Source organism: Pelophylax lessonae, assembly GCF_965119305.1.
Source record: "Pelophylax lessonae genome assembly, chromosome: 2".
NCBI lineage: Eukaryota > Metazoa > Chordata > Amphibia > Anura > Ranidae > Pelophylax > Pelophylax lessonae.
Genome location: NC_138769.1, coordinates 213606548 through 213623046, shown reverse-complemented (window position 1 = coordinate 213623046; position 16499 = coordinate 213606548). Strand labels below are relative to the sequence as shown.

The 16499-nt window shown below is 45.6% G+C and overlaps 1 protein-coding gene across 5 annotated transcripts in view; it reads right to left on the bottom strand.

Annotated features, from left to right (window-relative positions):
• KDM6A (lysine demethylase 6A) overlaps positions 1-16499 on the bottom strand; it is a 794872-nt gene that overhangs the window by 207930 nt on the left and 570443 nt on the right. For all 5 annotated transcript variants that reach the window (XM_082247554.1, XM_082247553.1, XM_082247555.1 and 2 more), the window contains 2 exons: positions 12730-12788; positions 8137-8257 (listed from right to left, as the gene is read on the bottom strand). In XM_082247554.1, coding sequence (XP_082103680.1) covers positions 8137-8257; positions 12730-12788 — 180 coding nt within the window. The remainder of the gene's footprint in view (positions 1-8136; positions 8258-12729; positions 12789-16499) is intronic.

Genomic DNA, 16499 nt, shown 5'->3' with positions numbered 1-16499 from the left:
TTACCGTAAAATCCATTTCTCTGATGTTCATTGACGGACACCGCTCCTGGTACTCGTAACTATTGGGTTATACTGCCCCCTACAGGAGTAGGACACTAGGCAGAAAAAAATTCTGCCTACGCCCATAGGTAGTCCTAGGGGGTATACGCCCTCTGTCTGCTATAGCCACTCAGTTATGTTACAAGCAGTGTTAGGAGAAAAATAACTCGACAGTGGGGTGGGTGCTGCATCCATCAATGATCATCAGAGAAATGGGAAATGGATTTTGTGGCAAGTCAAAAATCCCATTTTCTCTTTCGCTCATTGACAGACACAGCTCCTGGTATTCATAACCATTGGGACGTCCTAAAGCAGTATTAAACATGAGGGGTGGGAACAACCCAAAAAAATTCCCCAAGGCTAAACATTAACCAATCAGGCAACAGGAGCTTAACAAAACAACTGGAGCCCTCCTGAAAAAAAAAAAATACACTTAAGAGGATCAGGTCCTCAAACAGCAGCCTGCAAAACCTTGCAGCCAAAAGAAAGCATCCGCAGATGCCAACACATCCCCTTTATAAAAAACTTTGCACTGACAACCAGGTGACCGCCTTGCAAATCTGGGTCACTGACACTTGATGACGGATAGCCAGCGATCTAGTAGAGTATGCCTTGACAGGGAAAGGAGGAACCTGACTCCTGATGGAATAGGCCTGAACCACCGTCTGTCTGATCCATCTGGAAATGGTCGCAGAGGAAGCGGACAACCCTTTGCGAGGTCCATCCGTGAACACAAATAGAGTCTGACTTCCTGAAAGACTCCGTAGCTGCCAGGTACACCAATAGCCCGGATCACATTCAAGGCATGCGCCCCTTGTCTTGTGTCCCCTTGGTGATTGACATAAGCCACGGCCGTGCCATTGTCCGATTAAATGCGCACTGGGCATCCCTGAAGATCGTCCAATTATCCAGACAGTCTGATCGCTTGGAGTTCCAAGACACTAAGGCTCCATGTACACGGGACGTTAGAAAACACGTGCTGCAAAGCTAGTTCTGACGCCGGGAAAAAGCAGCTGTTAAACGTGCTTTCAGTAGCTTTTTCCATTGGCGTTATTGCACGTTTGGCCATGTTGCTTTTAGCAGCGTTTTTTCTGCCTCCATTCAAAATCAATGGTTCCCTATGGGAGCCTATTGATTTGAATGGAAGTCGCACCGCAAGTCGGATCAGGATGATCCGACTTGCGCTGTGAGAATCTTGAGGGGGAACTCCATGCCAAAAATGGTAAAAAAAAAAACTGCGTGGGGTCCCCCCCGGGTTCCAAACAAGGCCCTTTGGGTCTGGTATGGAATTTGAGGGTAGCCCCACGCCGAAAAACCGTACACTGTACCCCTACCCATTCACCCCCATAAAAGGCAGTGTATGTAAATAATGACAGGAGACGTTTTGGAAAGTTTATTAAAAAATCTTCATCCGGACTTCTCCCTCTCCGCTCTTCTTGTCTTCTGCCCTTTCGCGGTCCGCTCTTCTGCCCTTTCGCGGTCCGCTCTTCTGCCCTTTCGCGGTCCGCTCTTCTGCCCTTTCGCGGTCCGCTCTTCTGCCCTTTCGCGGTCCGCTCTTCTGCCCTTTCGCGGTCCGCTCTTCTGCCCTTTCGCGGTCCGCTCTTCTGCCCTTTCGCGGTCCGCTCTTCTGCCCTTTCGCGGTCCGCTCTTCTGCCCTTTCGCGGTCCGCTCTTCTGCCCTTTCGCGGTCCGCTCTTCTGCCCTTTCGCGGTCCGCTCTTCTGCCCTTTCGCGGTCCGCTCTTCTGCCCTTTCGCGGTCCGCTCTTCTGCCCTTTCGCGGTCCGCTCTTCTGCCCTTTCGCGGTCCGCTCTTCTGCTCTTTCGCGGTCAGCTCTTCTGCTCTCGGCTCTTCTTCCTCCGGTCCTCCTCAGACGATGTCTGCGGTGATTATGCCGATCTCCAGTCTCTGCAGCTTGGTATATAGCCATTGTGGGCGTGGTAGCCAGGTGACGTCGTCAGGAGACCCCGCCCCCTCGTGTCACAGATGACGTCATATGTGACATGAGGGGGCGGGGCCTCCCGGTGACGACATCGGAGGCCACGCCCCTAATGGCTATATAACAAGCTGCAGAGACCGGAGACCGGCATAATCACCAGGGACAGCGTCGGAGGAGGACCGGAGGAAGAAGAGCCGAGGGCAAAAGAGCAGAAGACAAAAAGAGCGGAGAGGGAGAAGACCAGAGCGGAGAAGTCCGGATGAAGATTTAATAAACTTTCCAAAATGTCTCCTGTCGTTATTTACATACACTGCCTTTTATGGGGTGAATGGGTAGGGGTACAGTGTACCCCATACCCATTCACATAGGGAGGGGGTCCAGGATCTGGGGGGCCACCCTTGTTAAAGGGGGCTTACAGATTCCGATGAGACTCCTGCCCGCAGACCCCCACAACCACCGGCCAGGGTTGTGGGGATGAGGCCTTTTTTCCCCATCAACATGGGGGCAAGGTGCTTTGAGGTGGGGGTGCAGAGCTCCCCCTGCCCCAAAGCACCAACACCCCCCCATGTTCAGGGCATGTGGCCTGGTATTGTACGGGGGGGGTGTGGGGCCGCTCGCTCGTCCCCTCCCCCTTCCTGCCCTACTGGGCTGCGTGCTCAGATAAGGGTCTGGTATGGATTTTGGGGGGAGACCCCACGCCGGGGCTACCCTCAAATTCCATACCAGACCCGAAGGGCCTGGTTTGGAACCTGGGAGGGACCACCACGCAGTTTTTTTTCCCATTTTTGGCGTGGAATTCCCCCTCAAGATTCTCACAGCGCAAGTCGCACCGCAAATCGGATCATCCTGATCCGACTTGCGGTGCGACTTCCATTCAAATCAATAGGCTTCCATAGGGAACCGTTGATTTTGAATGGAAGAAAAAAAAAAACATATAACGTGGCTGAACGTACTTCATCACGGTCGGTCGCGTTCGGTCCCTTTTTGCGTTTGAAACGCCGGGAAACACACGTTCGAACGCAAATAATTGCGTTCCAAAAACGTCCCTGAACTCAACTGCCTGCAAATGACTGTAAACGACCCTGTGTACATGGACAGATAAGATAACACATGCAGGTGGGTTCAGTGGCTTATGAAAAAAAACGCCCAACTGCTCCTAAATGGCCATTTACAACGTCCCGTGTACATGGAGCCTAAATTGGTAGTCTGGACTCTTCCAGCATCCAAATCCCCTGAGCAGAATGCTTGCCGAGGACGCCTCCCCAGCTGGACAGGCAGGCATCTGTGGTGACCACACTCCAATACAAGGGGAGGAAGGATTTTCCCAGCCGAAGCACCAGAGAGTGAAGCCACCATATCAGGGACTCCTTCATTCCCTGACTCAGCCAGATCGGATTGTCCAGAGACTACGGAGTCTTGTCCCACTTGGTAGGAATCTCCCTTTGCAGGGACCTCGTATGGAACTATGCAAACGGGGAACCGCCTTGAAGGTAGATACCATCAGGCCCAATACCCGCATGAAAGTCTGAAGGGATGACCATTTGTTGGACAGTTGGAGGCGAATTGCAGTCTGCAATTTCTGCAGTTTGTGCAGAGGAAGGTGCACTCTGACTAAGGCCGAGTCCAGAGTCATGCCCAAATAGTCCAGCTTTGTTGGCGGAACCAGGGCAGACTTCTGAAAATTCAGACCCTGTAACTGGTCTAGGGACAAGCGCAGGATGGAAGGAAAAAACCCTGCCGGGCGACAAGAGTGAAACTCGATCTTGTAGCCGGACCAAATGACTTCAAGGACCCATTTATCTAGACTACATATTCTTAATTTGACACCTCAAGTGTTACTCATATGTCCCAAGAATTGCTCGTGTATGTCACAGTTAATTACATACTTCTATACTATTGTCATATGTTTATATTGTTAATCTGCAGATGAGTTAACAATACCCTGTTTGCAAATCTTATGTACAACTCATAAGCGTTTTTATTACGATTTTACCCTGTTATATCTTACGGCAACACTGCATCTGCTGTTATGTTTTATTATTATTCTTCAATAAAAAATTTTTGGAAAAAAAAAAAAAAAAAAAAGAACCCACTTGACTTTTACCAGGAAAGACCACTGGTGCAGGAAACCAGCGAAGACATCCTTACATCGCCCCCCCCCCCCCACCCCACCCGATACGGGTGAGGGCACACCTTCATGCAGAAGGAGCCTTGTCGACGGGTCTGGAGAAGCATGCTCTCTCTTGGTTTGGATCCTACAGGGAAGGCCTTGAAGGGTTCCGAGCCCTTGTCAGTCGACCCGGAGGGACAAAAAAAAAAAAAAAAAAAAAAACTTATGAGCCAAGGAAGGCCCACGTCTACGACAAGGTTCCTTGCCCTTAATAGCCTGTTGGAAGAAAGGTACTCTTCCCCCCTGTGAGACCTTTAATGATGTCATCCAGGGTAGCTCCAAACAGGCGATCTCCTTGAAAGTGAATATCAGTCAAGCCCTTTTTAGAAGTCTGGTCCGTAAACCAGCATTTGAGCCAAAAGACACACCGAAGGACCACTGCTAAAACAGAGGCGAGCCATCAGGGGAGCGACATCGAAAGAGGCATCACAGATAAACTGCAGCCCCAGGACCAGCTGGTCTGCCAGCTCAGCAAAGGCAGGGGGGAGCTGTTCTCTCTCCAGGTCACGGCGGAGGAGTTGAGCCCACTCAGTCAGAGTTTGCGACACCAGGGCACTGGTAAATATCGGCCTCATTGCCGAACCAGCTAAGGTGTACATAGTGGAAGCCACAGCCTCGGCCTTCCAGGCAGCCGAGTCCTTAAAGGCTGGGGACTCTTTCACCGGAATCATGGCTGCCTTGCTTAATCTGGAAACTAGAGGGTCCACCACTGGTGGCACAATCCTCTTTTCAAGAAGGGACTCCTCATAGGTGTAATGCCTAGTAAAACACTTAGGTCTTCCCCACTCTTTAGTGACAATTCTGTCAAAATAGGCAGGGAAAGGAAACACCTTTGCTGCTCTGGATGGATTGTGAGTGCCAAAGAGAACCTGCAATTCCGTTGCAGCTTCAGCTGCGTCCTCCCATCTTCAGGGTCTCACACACAGATACAATCAGTGCATCCACGAGCACCTTTTCGTGTGTAGTCACAGACGTGGAGGAATCATCCTCACTATCAGAGGATTTGAGGCGCGTGTTTAAAGACCCAGAAGGGTGACTCACGTCCACAGCGGCCGAATCAGATTCAGGATCTGATGAGACAGATGTGGCAGGGAAAGCTTTTAGCTAGCCCGTCACCCGCAAGCCTCATCCACCCTAGACACAAGGGACTCCAGGACCGCTGTCAGTGCATGGATGGATGGCTCAAACCCGGAGGGCCCTGCGGCCTCAGAGAGGGGATCAGGTGGGAAAACATGCTCCAAAGACTCCAGTGAGTCACCAGGGGGACCCAACAAAAAGTAGAACACCCCGCTAAGCTAACCCCACCGTGCTGGCAGCACCACCGGGTCGCCAAGCACAAGGCACAGAGGAGAAGGAGAGGACCCCACCAGACTCACCACCCGCCGACACAGGCACCTGCAACCACCAGGAGAATCTGCACTACACGTGTGGCGATCAGGAAGCTAAATAATCCAGGAGTCAGCACAAGGGGATAAGAAGGGGCTCCCAGCGCCAAAATTGCCGCTCATAGGGCTCCACTGTCAAGGATGTCGCTATTTGCAATGGCCAAACACAAGAAAATGGCCGCCGGACTACACAAACATGGTTGCCGTGTATAGGAATACAAAGGCTACAACAAAATTGAGGCGCCACAAGACATACAGGGACCCAGAATTGGGAGACCAGGCCTCAGGACAGATTCGGGAAGGAGCACCCCCCCTCTCCCCTGCACAATCGATTGTCCGGTCGCCGGCAGTGCAAACCCCCCCAATCTAAAAAATGTTGCCAGGACCAAAAGATCCTGAGTGGCCATAGCAGGAAGAGGGAGTATATCCCATGGGACTGCCTATGGGTGTAACCAGAATTTTTTTCTGCCTAGTTCTACTCCTGAAGGGGACAGCATAGCCCAATGGTCAAGAATGACAGGAGCTGTGTCCGTCAATGAACTAAAGATAAATCTGTATTTTAATGTGTGCAAAAAAAACCACACCTGGCTGTCACAGTGACAGATGGACTTTTAGTTCTCAATGGGATATGAGTGAAATAGTCTATTGAATCTTCCTTAAGCTCTCCAAATGGCACGTTGTATAGAGGTATGGGCAGCGAGTAAGAATTTAAAGGAGGATGACATTGCATTTGTGATCCACTGGTTTGGATTGGGAGTTAGAGGGATGGGCTTGCAATGATGTGATCACTGGGAACCAATTTCAGCGGTCACATGACAGACATAACGGATTAAGTTTTACAGTAAAACCTTGGTTTGAGTGTAACTTGGTTTGAGAGCGCTTTGCAAGACAAGCACATTTTTTAAATAAATTTTGACTAGATATACAAGCGATGTCTTGATATACAAGTAGCGTCATGTATAAAAAAAGAAGAGAGGAGCCTCTAAAGTGTAGCAATATGGTTACATTTAATGAAGGTTCAATATTTAGCAAGTCACATGGTTGAGGATTAAAAGAGGCACATCTAAGTATGCAGGCATCTGGGGTAAAGCTGTCCACATAGACCATCCTCTGCACAGCCATCTTCATCACCCCTTCCCCGCTGCACTCCAAGAGTGATTCAAAGCCTCACTTTCAGATCACTCTACTGCAGGCTATTCTTCCCGGTCACGATTGCAGACTGACAGTGGTGAGAGCCAGTGGTTCAGAAGATGGTCTATGTGGTCAGCTTTACCCCGGATGCCTGCATACTTAGGTGTGCCTATTTTAATCATCAACTATGTGAGTTGCTAAATGTTGAACCTTCATTAAATGTTACCATATTGCTACACTTAGAGGCGCCTCTCATCTCTCATATTCTGTAGCTCTGCTAGATTTTGCTTCTAATCCCCTTTGGGAAGGCTGCATATTGTGGATGGACATTTTATGGTTACACAACCTATCATATTGCTATAATCTTTGTATATAGACTATAAACTGAAGGACTTGTGGAACGAATCATCTGAGTTTCCATTATTTCTTATGGGGAAATTCGCTTTGATATAAGAGTGCTTTGGATTACAAGCATGTTTCCAGAACGAATTATGCTCGCAATCCAAGGTTTTACTGTACTTTTATTTTTTTTTACTTTCATCATATGCAAGTCAAAGGTCAGCAGTAAGGCAGGACTAATAGCATCTGCAGGTCGCCACGTCTACCCTCCTGCCCAAATGACCAGGGTTGTGGAGGCAGGCTGACTCCACTCACAACTGGGAGAAGGGAATTTTGATTGACAGTTTCTGCTGCCATTTATATGTGGATGCTGCTGCTGGGATGTGGCTAACTTTTAGGAAACCAGTGTACAAGTAAAAATCAGCAAGCTTGTACACACTGACAGCTGATAGAGTTGGTGTTTACATTTTGTCCCAGCACTGCGAACAGGCCAGTTTGGGACCAACTGAGGCTTTTATTTACCTGGTGCCCACGTACAAAAATAAAAATATCTATGCAGGAGATGATTGGAACATCCCGATGATAATCAATCTGACAACACATGGATTACCTTCTTTGACCTTCCCTTGTACAGTGCTCAGTCCAAAGCAAGGTTCAAGTTTTACCCCGACAGCAGACACGTAGAAACAGGCCAATAGAACAGTTTACAGGGGGAAAAAAAAAAAAAAGTATAACTTACCTGTAAATTTCATACCTTGGGAGTATAGCACAAGACAAAGGCTGGATATTCATAGAGCCTGAGTTATAGGCTGCTATCGTCACGTTACTAGACAATACTTTCAAGCCACTTGTATACATCCCCCTTTGGCTTAACCCTACTGAGTGGGGTTTATGATTACAAAACATATCCTCCTAAAGGGCACTAGCAAAAAAAAAACCCAAGCTGGGCATGTCTGAAAGGTTTGCCAGTGTCAAATCAATGAAGGTAGCAGCCTATAACCCATTATCCATGAATATCAGTCTGTATCCTGTATGATGAAGATAAATTGTTTTACTGGACAACTAGAGTGAGGTCCCTTTTACTTGCACAGCACACACTACTGATACAGGACACACTACATTAAAACGTGCATTTACCTTTAAACTTGACTCATAGTCAGTGTTCACTTTGAACATAAGTCCAAGTCGTAGATGAATTTCCTTGGCGCGGCAAAAGCCAGGATCGACATAAAGCACTTCCTGAAATGCTCTAATTGCCCTGGAAACATTAAAAAGGCAAATTAAAGACTGCATCACACTAAAACAGACAATTTATAATATAGCCCTTCTATAACAAAGAATCTTCGATGCCAAGAAGTAGTTTAGCAGCGTCAGTCACTTTGGCAATAACACAGACTTTGTTTCAGTTTAAAATCAGGCCAGAGAGCTAGGAACACACTGTTGAGAAGTCCTATTTGCTGCAAGGTTACTCAACACTCTCAAGGAAAGGAGCATTTTTCAAAAAAATAAAATGTTGCGTTCGGCAAGGGGAGAACAAATATATCCAATAACCAAAGTATGAGCGTGTCACATATTCCCCAATTCCAAGCAGTGTGCATTTCTTCAGGGCTTTGGTCAGGAAAGTATGGGAAAAAGTACAGTGCATTCGGAAAGTATTCACAGCGCTTCACTTTTTCCACGTTTTGTTATGTTACAGCCTTATTCCAAAATGGATTAAATTCATTTTCCTTTAAATTTCTACAAACAATTCCCTTATAATGACAACGTGAAAAAAATAAATAAATAAAAAAGCTTGTTTGAAATCTTTGCAAATATATTAAAAATAAAAAAAAATGAAAAAAATCACATGCACAAAAGTATTCACACAGCCTTTGCCATGGCACTCAAAATTGAGCTCAGGCGCATCCTGTTTCCACCAAACATCCTTGAGATGCTTCTACAACTTGATTGGAGTCCACCTGTGGTAAATTCAGTTGATTGGACATGATTTGGAAAGGCACACACCTGTCTATATAAGGTCACAGTTAACAGTGCATGGTCAGAGCATAAACCAAACCAACAAGTCCAGGGAATTGTCTTCAGACCTCAGACAGGACTGTGACGAGGCACAAATCTGGGGAAGAGAACAGAAAAATGTCTGCAGCATTGAAGGTCCCAATGAGCACAGTGGCCTCCTCCATCATCCGTAAATGGATCCTTCCTAGAGAGGGCTGCCCAGCTAAACTGAGCGGTTGGGGGATAAGGGCATTAGTCAGGGAGGTGACCAAGAACACGATGGTCCCTCTGAAAGAAGTCCAGCATTTCTCTGTAGAGAGGAGAACCTTAAAGAACAACCACCATCTCTACAGCACTTCACCAATCAGGCCTGTATGGTAGAGTTGCCAGATGGAAACCAGTCCTCAGTAAAAAGGCACATGACAGCCCACCTGGAGTTTGCCAAAAGGCACCTGAAGGACTCTCAGACCATAAGAAACAAAATTATCCGCTCTGATGAAACAAAGATTGAACATTTTGGCCTAAATGGCAAGCGTCATGTCTGGAGGAAACCAGGCACCACTCATCACCTGGCCAATACCATCCTTACAGTGAAGCATGGTGGTGGCAGCATCATGCTGTGGGGATGTATTTCAGCGGCAGGAACTGGGAGACTAGTCAGGATCTAGGAAAAGATGAATGCAGCAATGTACAGAGACATCCTTGATGAAAACCTGCTCCAGAGCGCTCTGGATCTCAGACTGGAGCAAAGGTTCATCTTCCAAAAGGACAAAGACAAGCACACAGCCAAGATAACAAAGGAGTGGCTATGGGACAACTCTGTGAATGTCTTCGAGTGGCCCAGCCAGAGCCCAAACATCAACCTGATTGAACATCTCTGAAGAGATCTGAAGATGGCTGTGCACTGACGCTCCCAATCCAACCTGATGGAGTTTAAGAGGTCCTACAAAGAAGAATGGGAGAAACTGCCTAAAAAAGGTGTGCCAAGCTTGTAGCATCATACTTAAAAAGACTTAAGGCTGTAAATGGTGCCAAAGGTGCTTCAACGTAGTATTGAGCAAAGGCTAATACTTCTTTACATGTGATTTTTTTCATTTTTAATAAATTTGCAAAGTTCTCAAACAAACTGCTTTCACGTTGTAATTATGGGGTATGGTTTGTAGAATTTTGAGTGAAATAAAGAATGTATTACATTTTAGAATAAGGCTGTAACATACCAAAATGTGAAAAATGTGAAGCGCTGTAAATACTTAATGGATGCACTGTATAGTGAATTGGATACTTTGGCTGCAATCAAAGTAAAGGTTCATTTTAGAAAGGAACTGTTCAATATACAGTCAGGTCCATAAATATTGGGACATCAACACATTTCTAATCTTTTTGGCCCTATACACTAGAGCTGCACGATTAATTGTATGAAAATCGCGATCTCGATTCACCCCCCATGACGATCTAAACCTGACATATGCTTGATTCTTTGCATAGCTGAGGGAGCAGAGAAAACAGCTGTGGAAAACTCCCAGTAACTATAAACAAAATGATTACATTGTATCTTTTCCTTCCCTCTGCCAGGGAGAAAGGAAGTTTAACCTCTTCTGACAATTGTGGCTTGCAAGTTAAAATCAGTTTTTTTTGCTAGAAAAGTACTTAGAACCCCCAAACATTTTATGTATTTTTTAGCAGAGACCCTACAGAATAAAATGGCGATTGTTGTAATATTTTATGTCACACTGTATTTGCGCAGCAGTCTTTCAAACGCAATTAATAAACTTTAATGAATAAAAAAAAAAAAAAACGTAACAGTAAAGTTATCCCAATTTTTTTTTGTTAAACAGAGAATCGTGAGAGAATCGTGATCTTTATTCAAAGCTAAAAAATCGTGATTCTCATTTTGGCCAGAATCGTGCAGCTCTACTATACACCACCACAATGGATTTGAAATGAAACATCAGGTGAACAGTGTAGGAATTACAACAGTTTGTATATGTGCCTCCCACTTTTTAAGGGACCAAAAGTAATGGGACAGATTAACAATCATAAATAAAACTTTCACTTTTTAATACTTGGTTGCAAATCATTTGCAGTCAATTACAGCCTGAAGTCTGGACCGCATAGACCTCACCAGACGCTGGGTTTCATCCCTGGTGATGCTCTGCCAGGCCTCTACTGCAACTGTCCTCAGTTCCTGCTTGTTCTTGGGGCATTTTCCCTTCAGTTTGGTCTTCAGCAAGTGAAATGCATGCTCAATTGGATTCAGGTCAGGTGATTGACTTGGCCATTGCATAACAATTCACTTCTTTCCCTTAAAAAACTCTTTGGATGCTTTCGCAGTATACTTCGGGTCATTGTCCATCTGCAATGCGAAGCGCTGTCCCATGAGTTCTGAAGCATTTGGCTGAATATTAGCAGATAATATTGAGCAAAAACACTTCAGAATTCGTCCCGCTGCTTTTATCAGCAGTCACATCATCAATAAATACAAGAGAACTAGTTCCATTGGCAGTTTTACATGCCCACGCCATGACGCTACCAAAACCATGCTTCACTGATAAGGTGGCATGCTTTGGATCATAAGCAGTTCCTTTCTTCTCTTCCCATCACTCTGGTACAAGTTGATCTTGGTCTCATCTGTCCATTGGATGTTGTTCCAGAACTGTGAAGGCTTTTTTAGATGTTTGGCAAACTCTATTCTGACCTTGCTGTTTTTGAGGCTCACCAATGGTTTACCATCTTGTGGTATCCACTCTAGTGAAGTCTTCTCTTGATTGTTAACTTTGACACGCATACACCTACCTCCTGGAGTGTGTTCTTGATCTGGCCAACTGTTGTGAATGGTGTTTTCTTCACCAGGGAAAGAATTCTTCGGCCATCCACCACAGTTGTTTTCCGTTGTCTTCCGGGTCTTTTGGTGTTGCTTTTCCGGGTCTTTCTTTTTAAGGATGTTCCAAACAGTTGATTTGGCCACACCTAATGTTTTTGCTATCTTTCTGATGGGTTTGTTTTGTTTCAGCCTAATGATGACTTGCTTCACTGATAGTGGCAGCTCTTTGGATCTCATATTGAGAGTTGACAGCAACAGATTCCAAATGCAAATAGCACACTTGAAATTAACTCTGGACCTTTTATCTGCTCCTTGTAAATGGGATAATGAGGGAATAACACACACCTGGCCATGGAACATCTGAGCAGCCAATTGTCCCATTACTTTTGGCCCCTTAAAAAGTGGGAGGCACATACTGTTGAAATTCCTACACTTTTCACCTGATTTGGATGTAAATACCCTCAAATTAAAGCTGAAAGTCTGCAGTTACAGCACATCTTGTTTGTTTTATTTGAAATCCATTGTGGTGGTGTCTAGAGCCAAAAAGATTGGAATTGTGTTTATGTCCCAATATTTATGGACCTGACTGTATAAACACTTCAATAACCCTACTCTGTAGCAATATGGAAAGGCCAGCCTCCTGTAGCTTTCTGTTTTACCAGCCTAAATTGATTTTACAAAAAGATGGTAAACATGGCTTTTTGACCAGCCCACTCATACAATGGTGTTTTTCAAGAATCAAAAAACAAGAACCTGATTCTAAAGTATCCATAAGCAAAGGCTGTCAGATGAAGCCCCCCAACCCCACCCCCCCCCATATTAACATACAGAAATAACAATCATCATTCAGACATTTATAATGTATATTTAAAGTTATGTCCCCTTTTTAGAAGGATTTATTTTTGAATACCTACCAGTGAAATGCATTGTAATGGAAGTAGACCAATCCAAGGCCATAAAGAAAGGCAGCATTCTATAAAACAAAATCATAAAGAGTTATTTTTTCCTCTATACAGAACTGTTCTACTAAGACAGAATTCACTTAACAGACGACCCCTTAAAAACTACTCAACATAAGCAGTATTAGGAGACCTAAAATTGTTCCTTAAAACTATACCATCCTACAATGGTCACAATACAACATTCATCATAATAACGGTTATGCTTACGTGTTAACTGCTTCATGGCAAGTGGTTGGAAACCCTTACATACTGTATATCCAGTGAAGTGACTGGCCTCAGGTGATACACAGATTAACCACTTCCCACAGACGTACCTGTACGTCGGCTTGCAAAAGTGATTCTACCGGGAAGATGCCTAAAGCTGCAGGCATCAACCCAGAACAGTTTTTTAGAGCCAGCGCTCAGCTTTCAGAAGATAACAGCTGATGCGGCTCAGCAGCTGCTCGGCCGTTATCCCAGCGAGCGTGAAGGGACCAATCACACAGCCCCAGCATAAAAGGGAGGGGGTAGGGGATTGGGGGGGTAGGGGGCAGGAGCCGATCGCCGTTACAACGGCTTTGTTGACAATACAGGACGGATGTGATTGGACACAGCCATCATGTGATCAGAAGAGCCAATCACAGAGCCCTTTTGCTGAGCGGTGTTGCGCTGTATCCAGAGGAAACCGGCACACCGGGATCTTGCTGCTGCGCAGGCACGCGGCCGCGTGATCTTCCTCCTGAAGAACTCGCAGGAACATCCACTCAGAAGGAGGAAGCTCCCATCTGGCCGTTTATCTGTCGTTGCTTGGTGGGAGGAGGTTAATTAAATAAAAAAAGTTAGCCCAATTGTTTTGTAGAATGTGAAAGATGAAATGCCGAGTAGATACCCAACATGTCACGCTTTAAAACTGCGCACACTCCTGGAATGGCGACAAACTATGGTACTTTAAATTATCCATATGTGAGGCTTTAAAAGCCCTGGCAGGTTACCAGTTTAAAATTTACAGAGGAGGTCTGGTGCTAGAATTATTGCTCTCTCCAACGATCACGGTGATCTCACATGTGTGGTGCTATCAAGGTTTACATATGCGTGCGGGACCGACGTGTGTGTTCACCACTGCGTGATCATGGGGTGACGAGGGCCCCTAAATTTTTTTATTTTATTTTTACATTGTCCAGCCCAGGGCTCGACAAACCCCGGCTGAGAGGTCGCATTTGCGACTAGAATTAGGGACCTGGCGCCTGGGGTGCCCTGCAGGAGGTGTCCTGTCCTTTTTGCGCCCCCTACCTCCTCCCTGAGTGCACGGACTTCCACGCCGTCCAAAAATTGAGGCCCCAGCTTTTCAGCCTTCTTCTGTGAGAGCGGCTTCCAATGGGGAACTGGTGCCCTCTTGTGGTGGCCGGGAGTAATGACTGTTTCCACTGCTTTGTTCTCAATGCCTTCCCATCTCCTTCCAAAGAGGAGATGAGAGGGAAGTTTTTGCAGGCTTCATCTCCCTATCCATTTACCTTTGCTTAAAGGTAAGTGGACAGGGAGTGTGGTTATTAATTTATTTTTTAAATTTAAAAAAAATAATAATTTTTTTCTTTTTTAAATTAAATGATTTTTTTTAATTATGATTAAATAAAATATATATATATTATATATATATAAAATCTTTTTTTTTTCCTCATCGCCATGGCACAGCCGAAGGCCCCTTTCACACGGGCTGTCTGATCAGGTCCGCCTGTCAGTTTTTCAGGCAGACCTGATCGGACCCTTCAGTCTCCTCCATGGAGCAGTAATCTGCCGCCATGTGATCCTGTCCACCAAAAACAGACGGATGGTGGATCTATTTTCTATCCATCCCGTGGATCGGATCAGATGGCATCGGATGGAAAGAGACAGACAGTTACTTTCCATCCAATTGCACTATAGAGGAGAGTGGGGTTCTAGTCGTATTTATGTGTAAATTTAGTATCCGTTTTATTAAATAAAGCTTGGTTGTTCGTTTAAAAAAAAAAAAAAAAAAAACTGGCTCCTAACTTTTAGCTGGCTCCTAGATTTCAGGCAAATTTGTCAAGCCCTGGTCCAGCCCCAAAGTGAGAGATACTGCATAGCGCCCGGTAAGCAAAGAGCCGGAATTGGAAGTAAAATAGCCGACACTCACCGGTTCTAATGTCACACAGTGGGAAGAATAGCTTTAGTTCCTCTTACTGTGAGGCCGGACATGGATGCTGCCAGTCGCATCGCTCCCAGATCGCTTAGGAGAGCCCCGGTAATGGCAGCGGGAGGGGGGTGGGACCCCCTTCCGCCACCTGCAAAAGTATTCCTGCGGAGCCGCTCAGGAATACTTTTACATAAAAAAGAATGCCCGGCTGTAAAAAATCGACACCAGTATCATTGTTGTAGCCTCAACCATGATCCTGGTACAACCGCTTCGTTACTAGGGCGTATATCGTATTACCTCTCAAGCGTCTCTTCTCCAGAGAGAAACGTGCATTCACATTTTTAGCCCCCAAAAGCATTACTTTACAATTTTCAACAATCCTCTTTTGCCATTTAGTTGTCTACCCCATTTTATTGAGGTCCTCATGTAAAGTTACTATTTCTCATTTAGATTTGTATCATCCGCAAAAACACAGACTAAGCTATTTATACTACTGATCGACCAATTATATCCGATATATCGAGGGCCGATCTGCAGTTTCCCTGATATATCGGAATCTGCCACCAAGATGACCGATATTGCTGATAGTTTGGAAATTGCTTGTACCGGAGTGATGCCTGCAGCTAGAGGCATCACCCCGGTACCAGCTTTCGGAGCCGACGGTCGGCTGTCTTGCAATGACAACTGATGCGGCTGAGAAGCCGCTCGGCTGTCATTAGAAGGAGCGGGAGGGGACGCCCCCCCCCCCTCCCGCCGCCACCTTTCTTGGCTCGCCCGGGGCTCCCATCCTACCAGGAGACCTGGGAAACCAGCCTGCATTCGGCTCTGATTGGGTCTCCATGTAAAAACCCGGAAGTGATGTCATGACATCAATTCTGAGTACTCGGCGCCAGATTAAAAAATAAAAAATTACACCATTCAAAACACCCAAACTTGGCATTTTGAATGCTTTTAAGTGCAGAGGAGGGGTTTGGGGTCTTTTAGACCCCCAGATCCCTCCACAAGAGTACCTGTCAAGTGAAGAAAATCAAAAAAAAAATTTTTTTTAAATGTACAAAAATATCGGCCGATATCGATATGCAATGGCCGAAATATTGGTATCGGTATTCGGCAACGAAAGACCGATATCAGTTGATCACTAATTTATACCAACTACTATAACATTTAAAAAAAAAAAAAAAATTAAAAAAAAAAACGGTCCCAGGACAGAGCCTTGGGGTATCCCGCTTACCACTCCAGAAACTTTCTAGTACACGCTATTTTATCACAATCCTTTGAACTCGCCCCTGTAGGCAGTTATCTATCCTTGTACATACCCTATGGTCCATGCCAACGGACCTCAGTTTGTAAATCAAGCGTCCATGAGGGACTGTACTGAAAGCTTTTGCAAAATCCAGATACACCACATTCACCAGCCTTCCCTTATCTAGATGGCAGCTCACTTATTCGTAGAATGTTAACAGATTGGTTTGGAAAGAATGACCCATCATAATGATTACTGCTGATTTGATAGTAGTACTGATTAGTAGCAAATTATTGGATGTAGTCCCATATCATCCCCTCCAACAGTTCACATACTATACATTTTCGA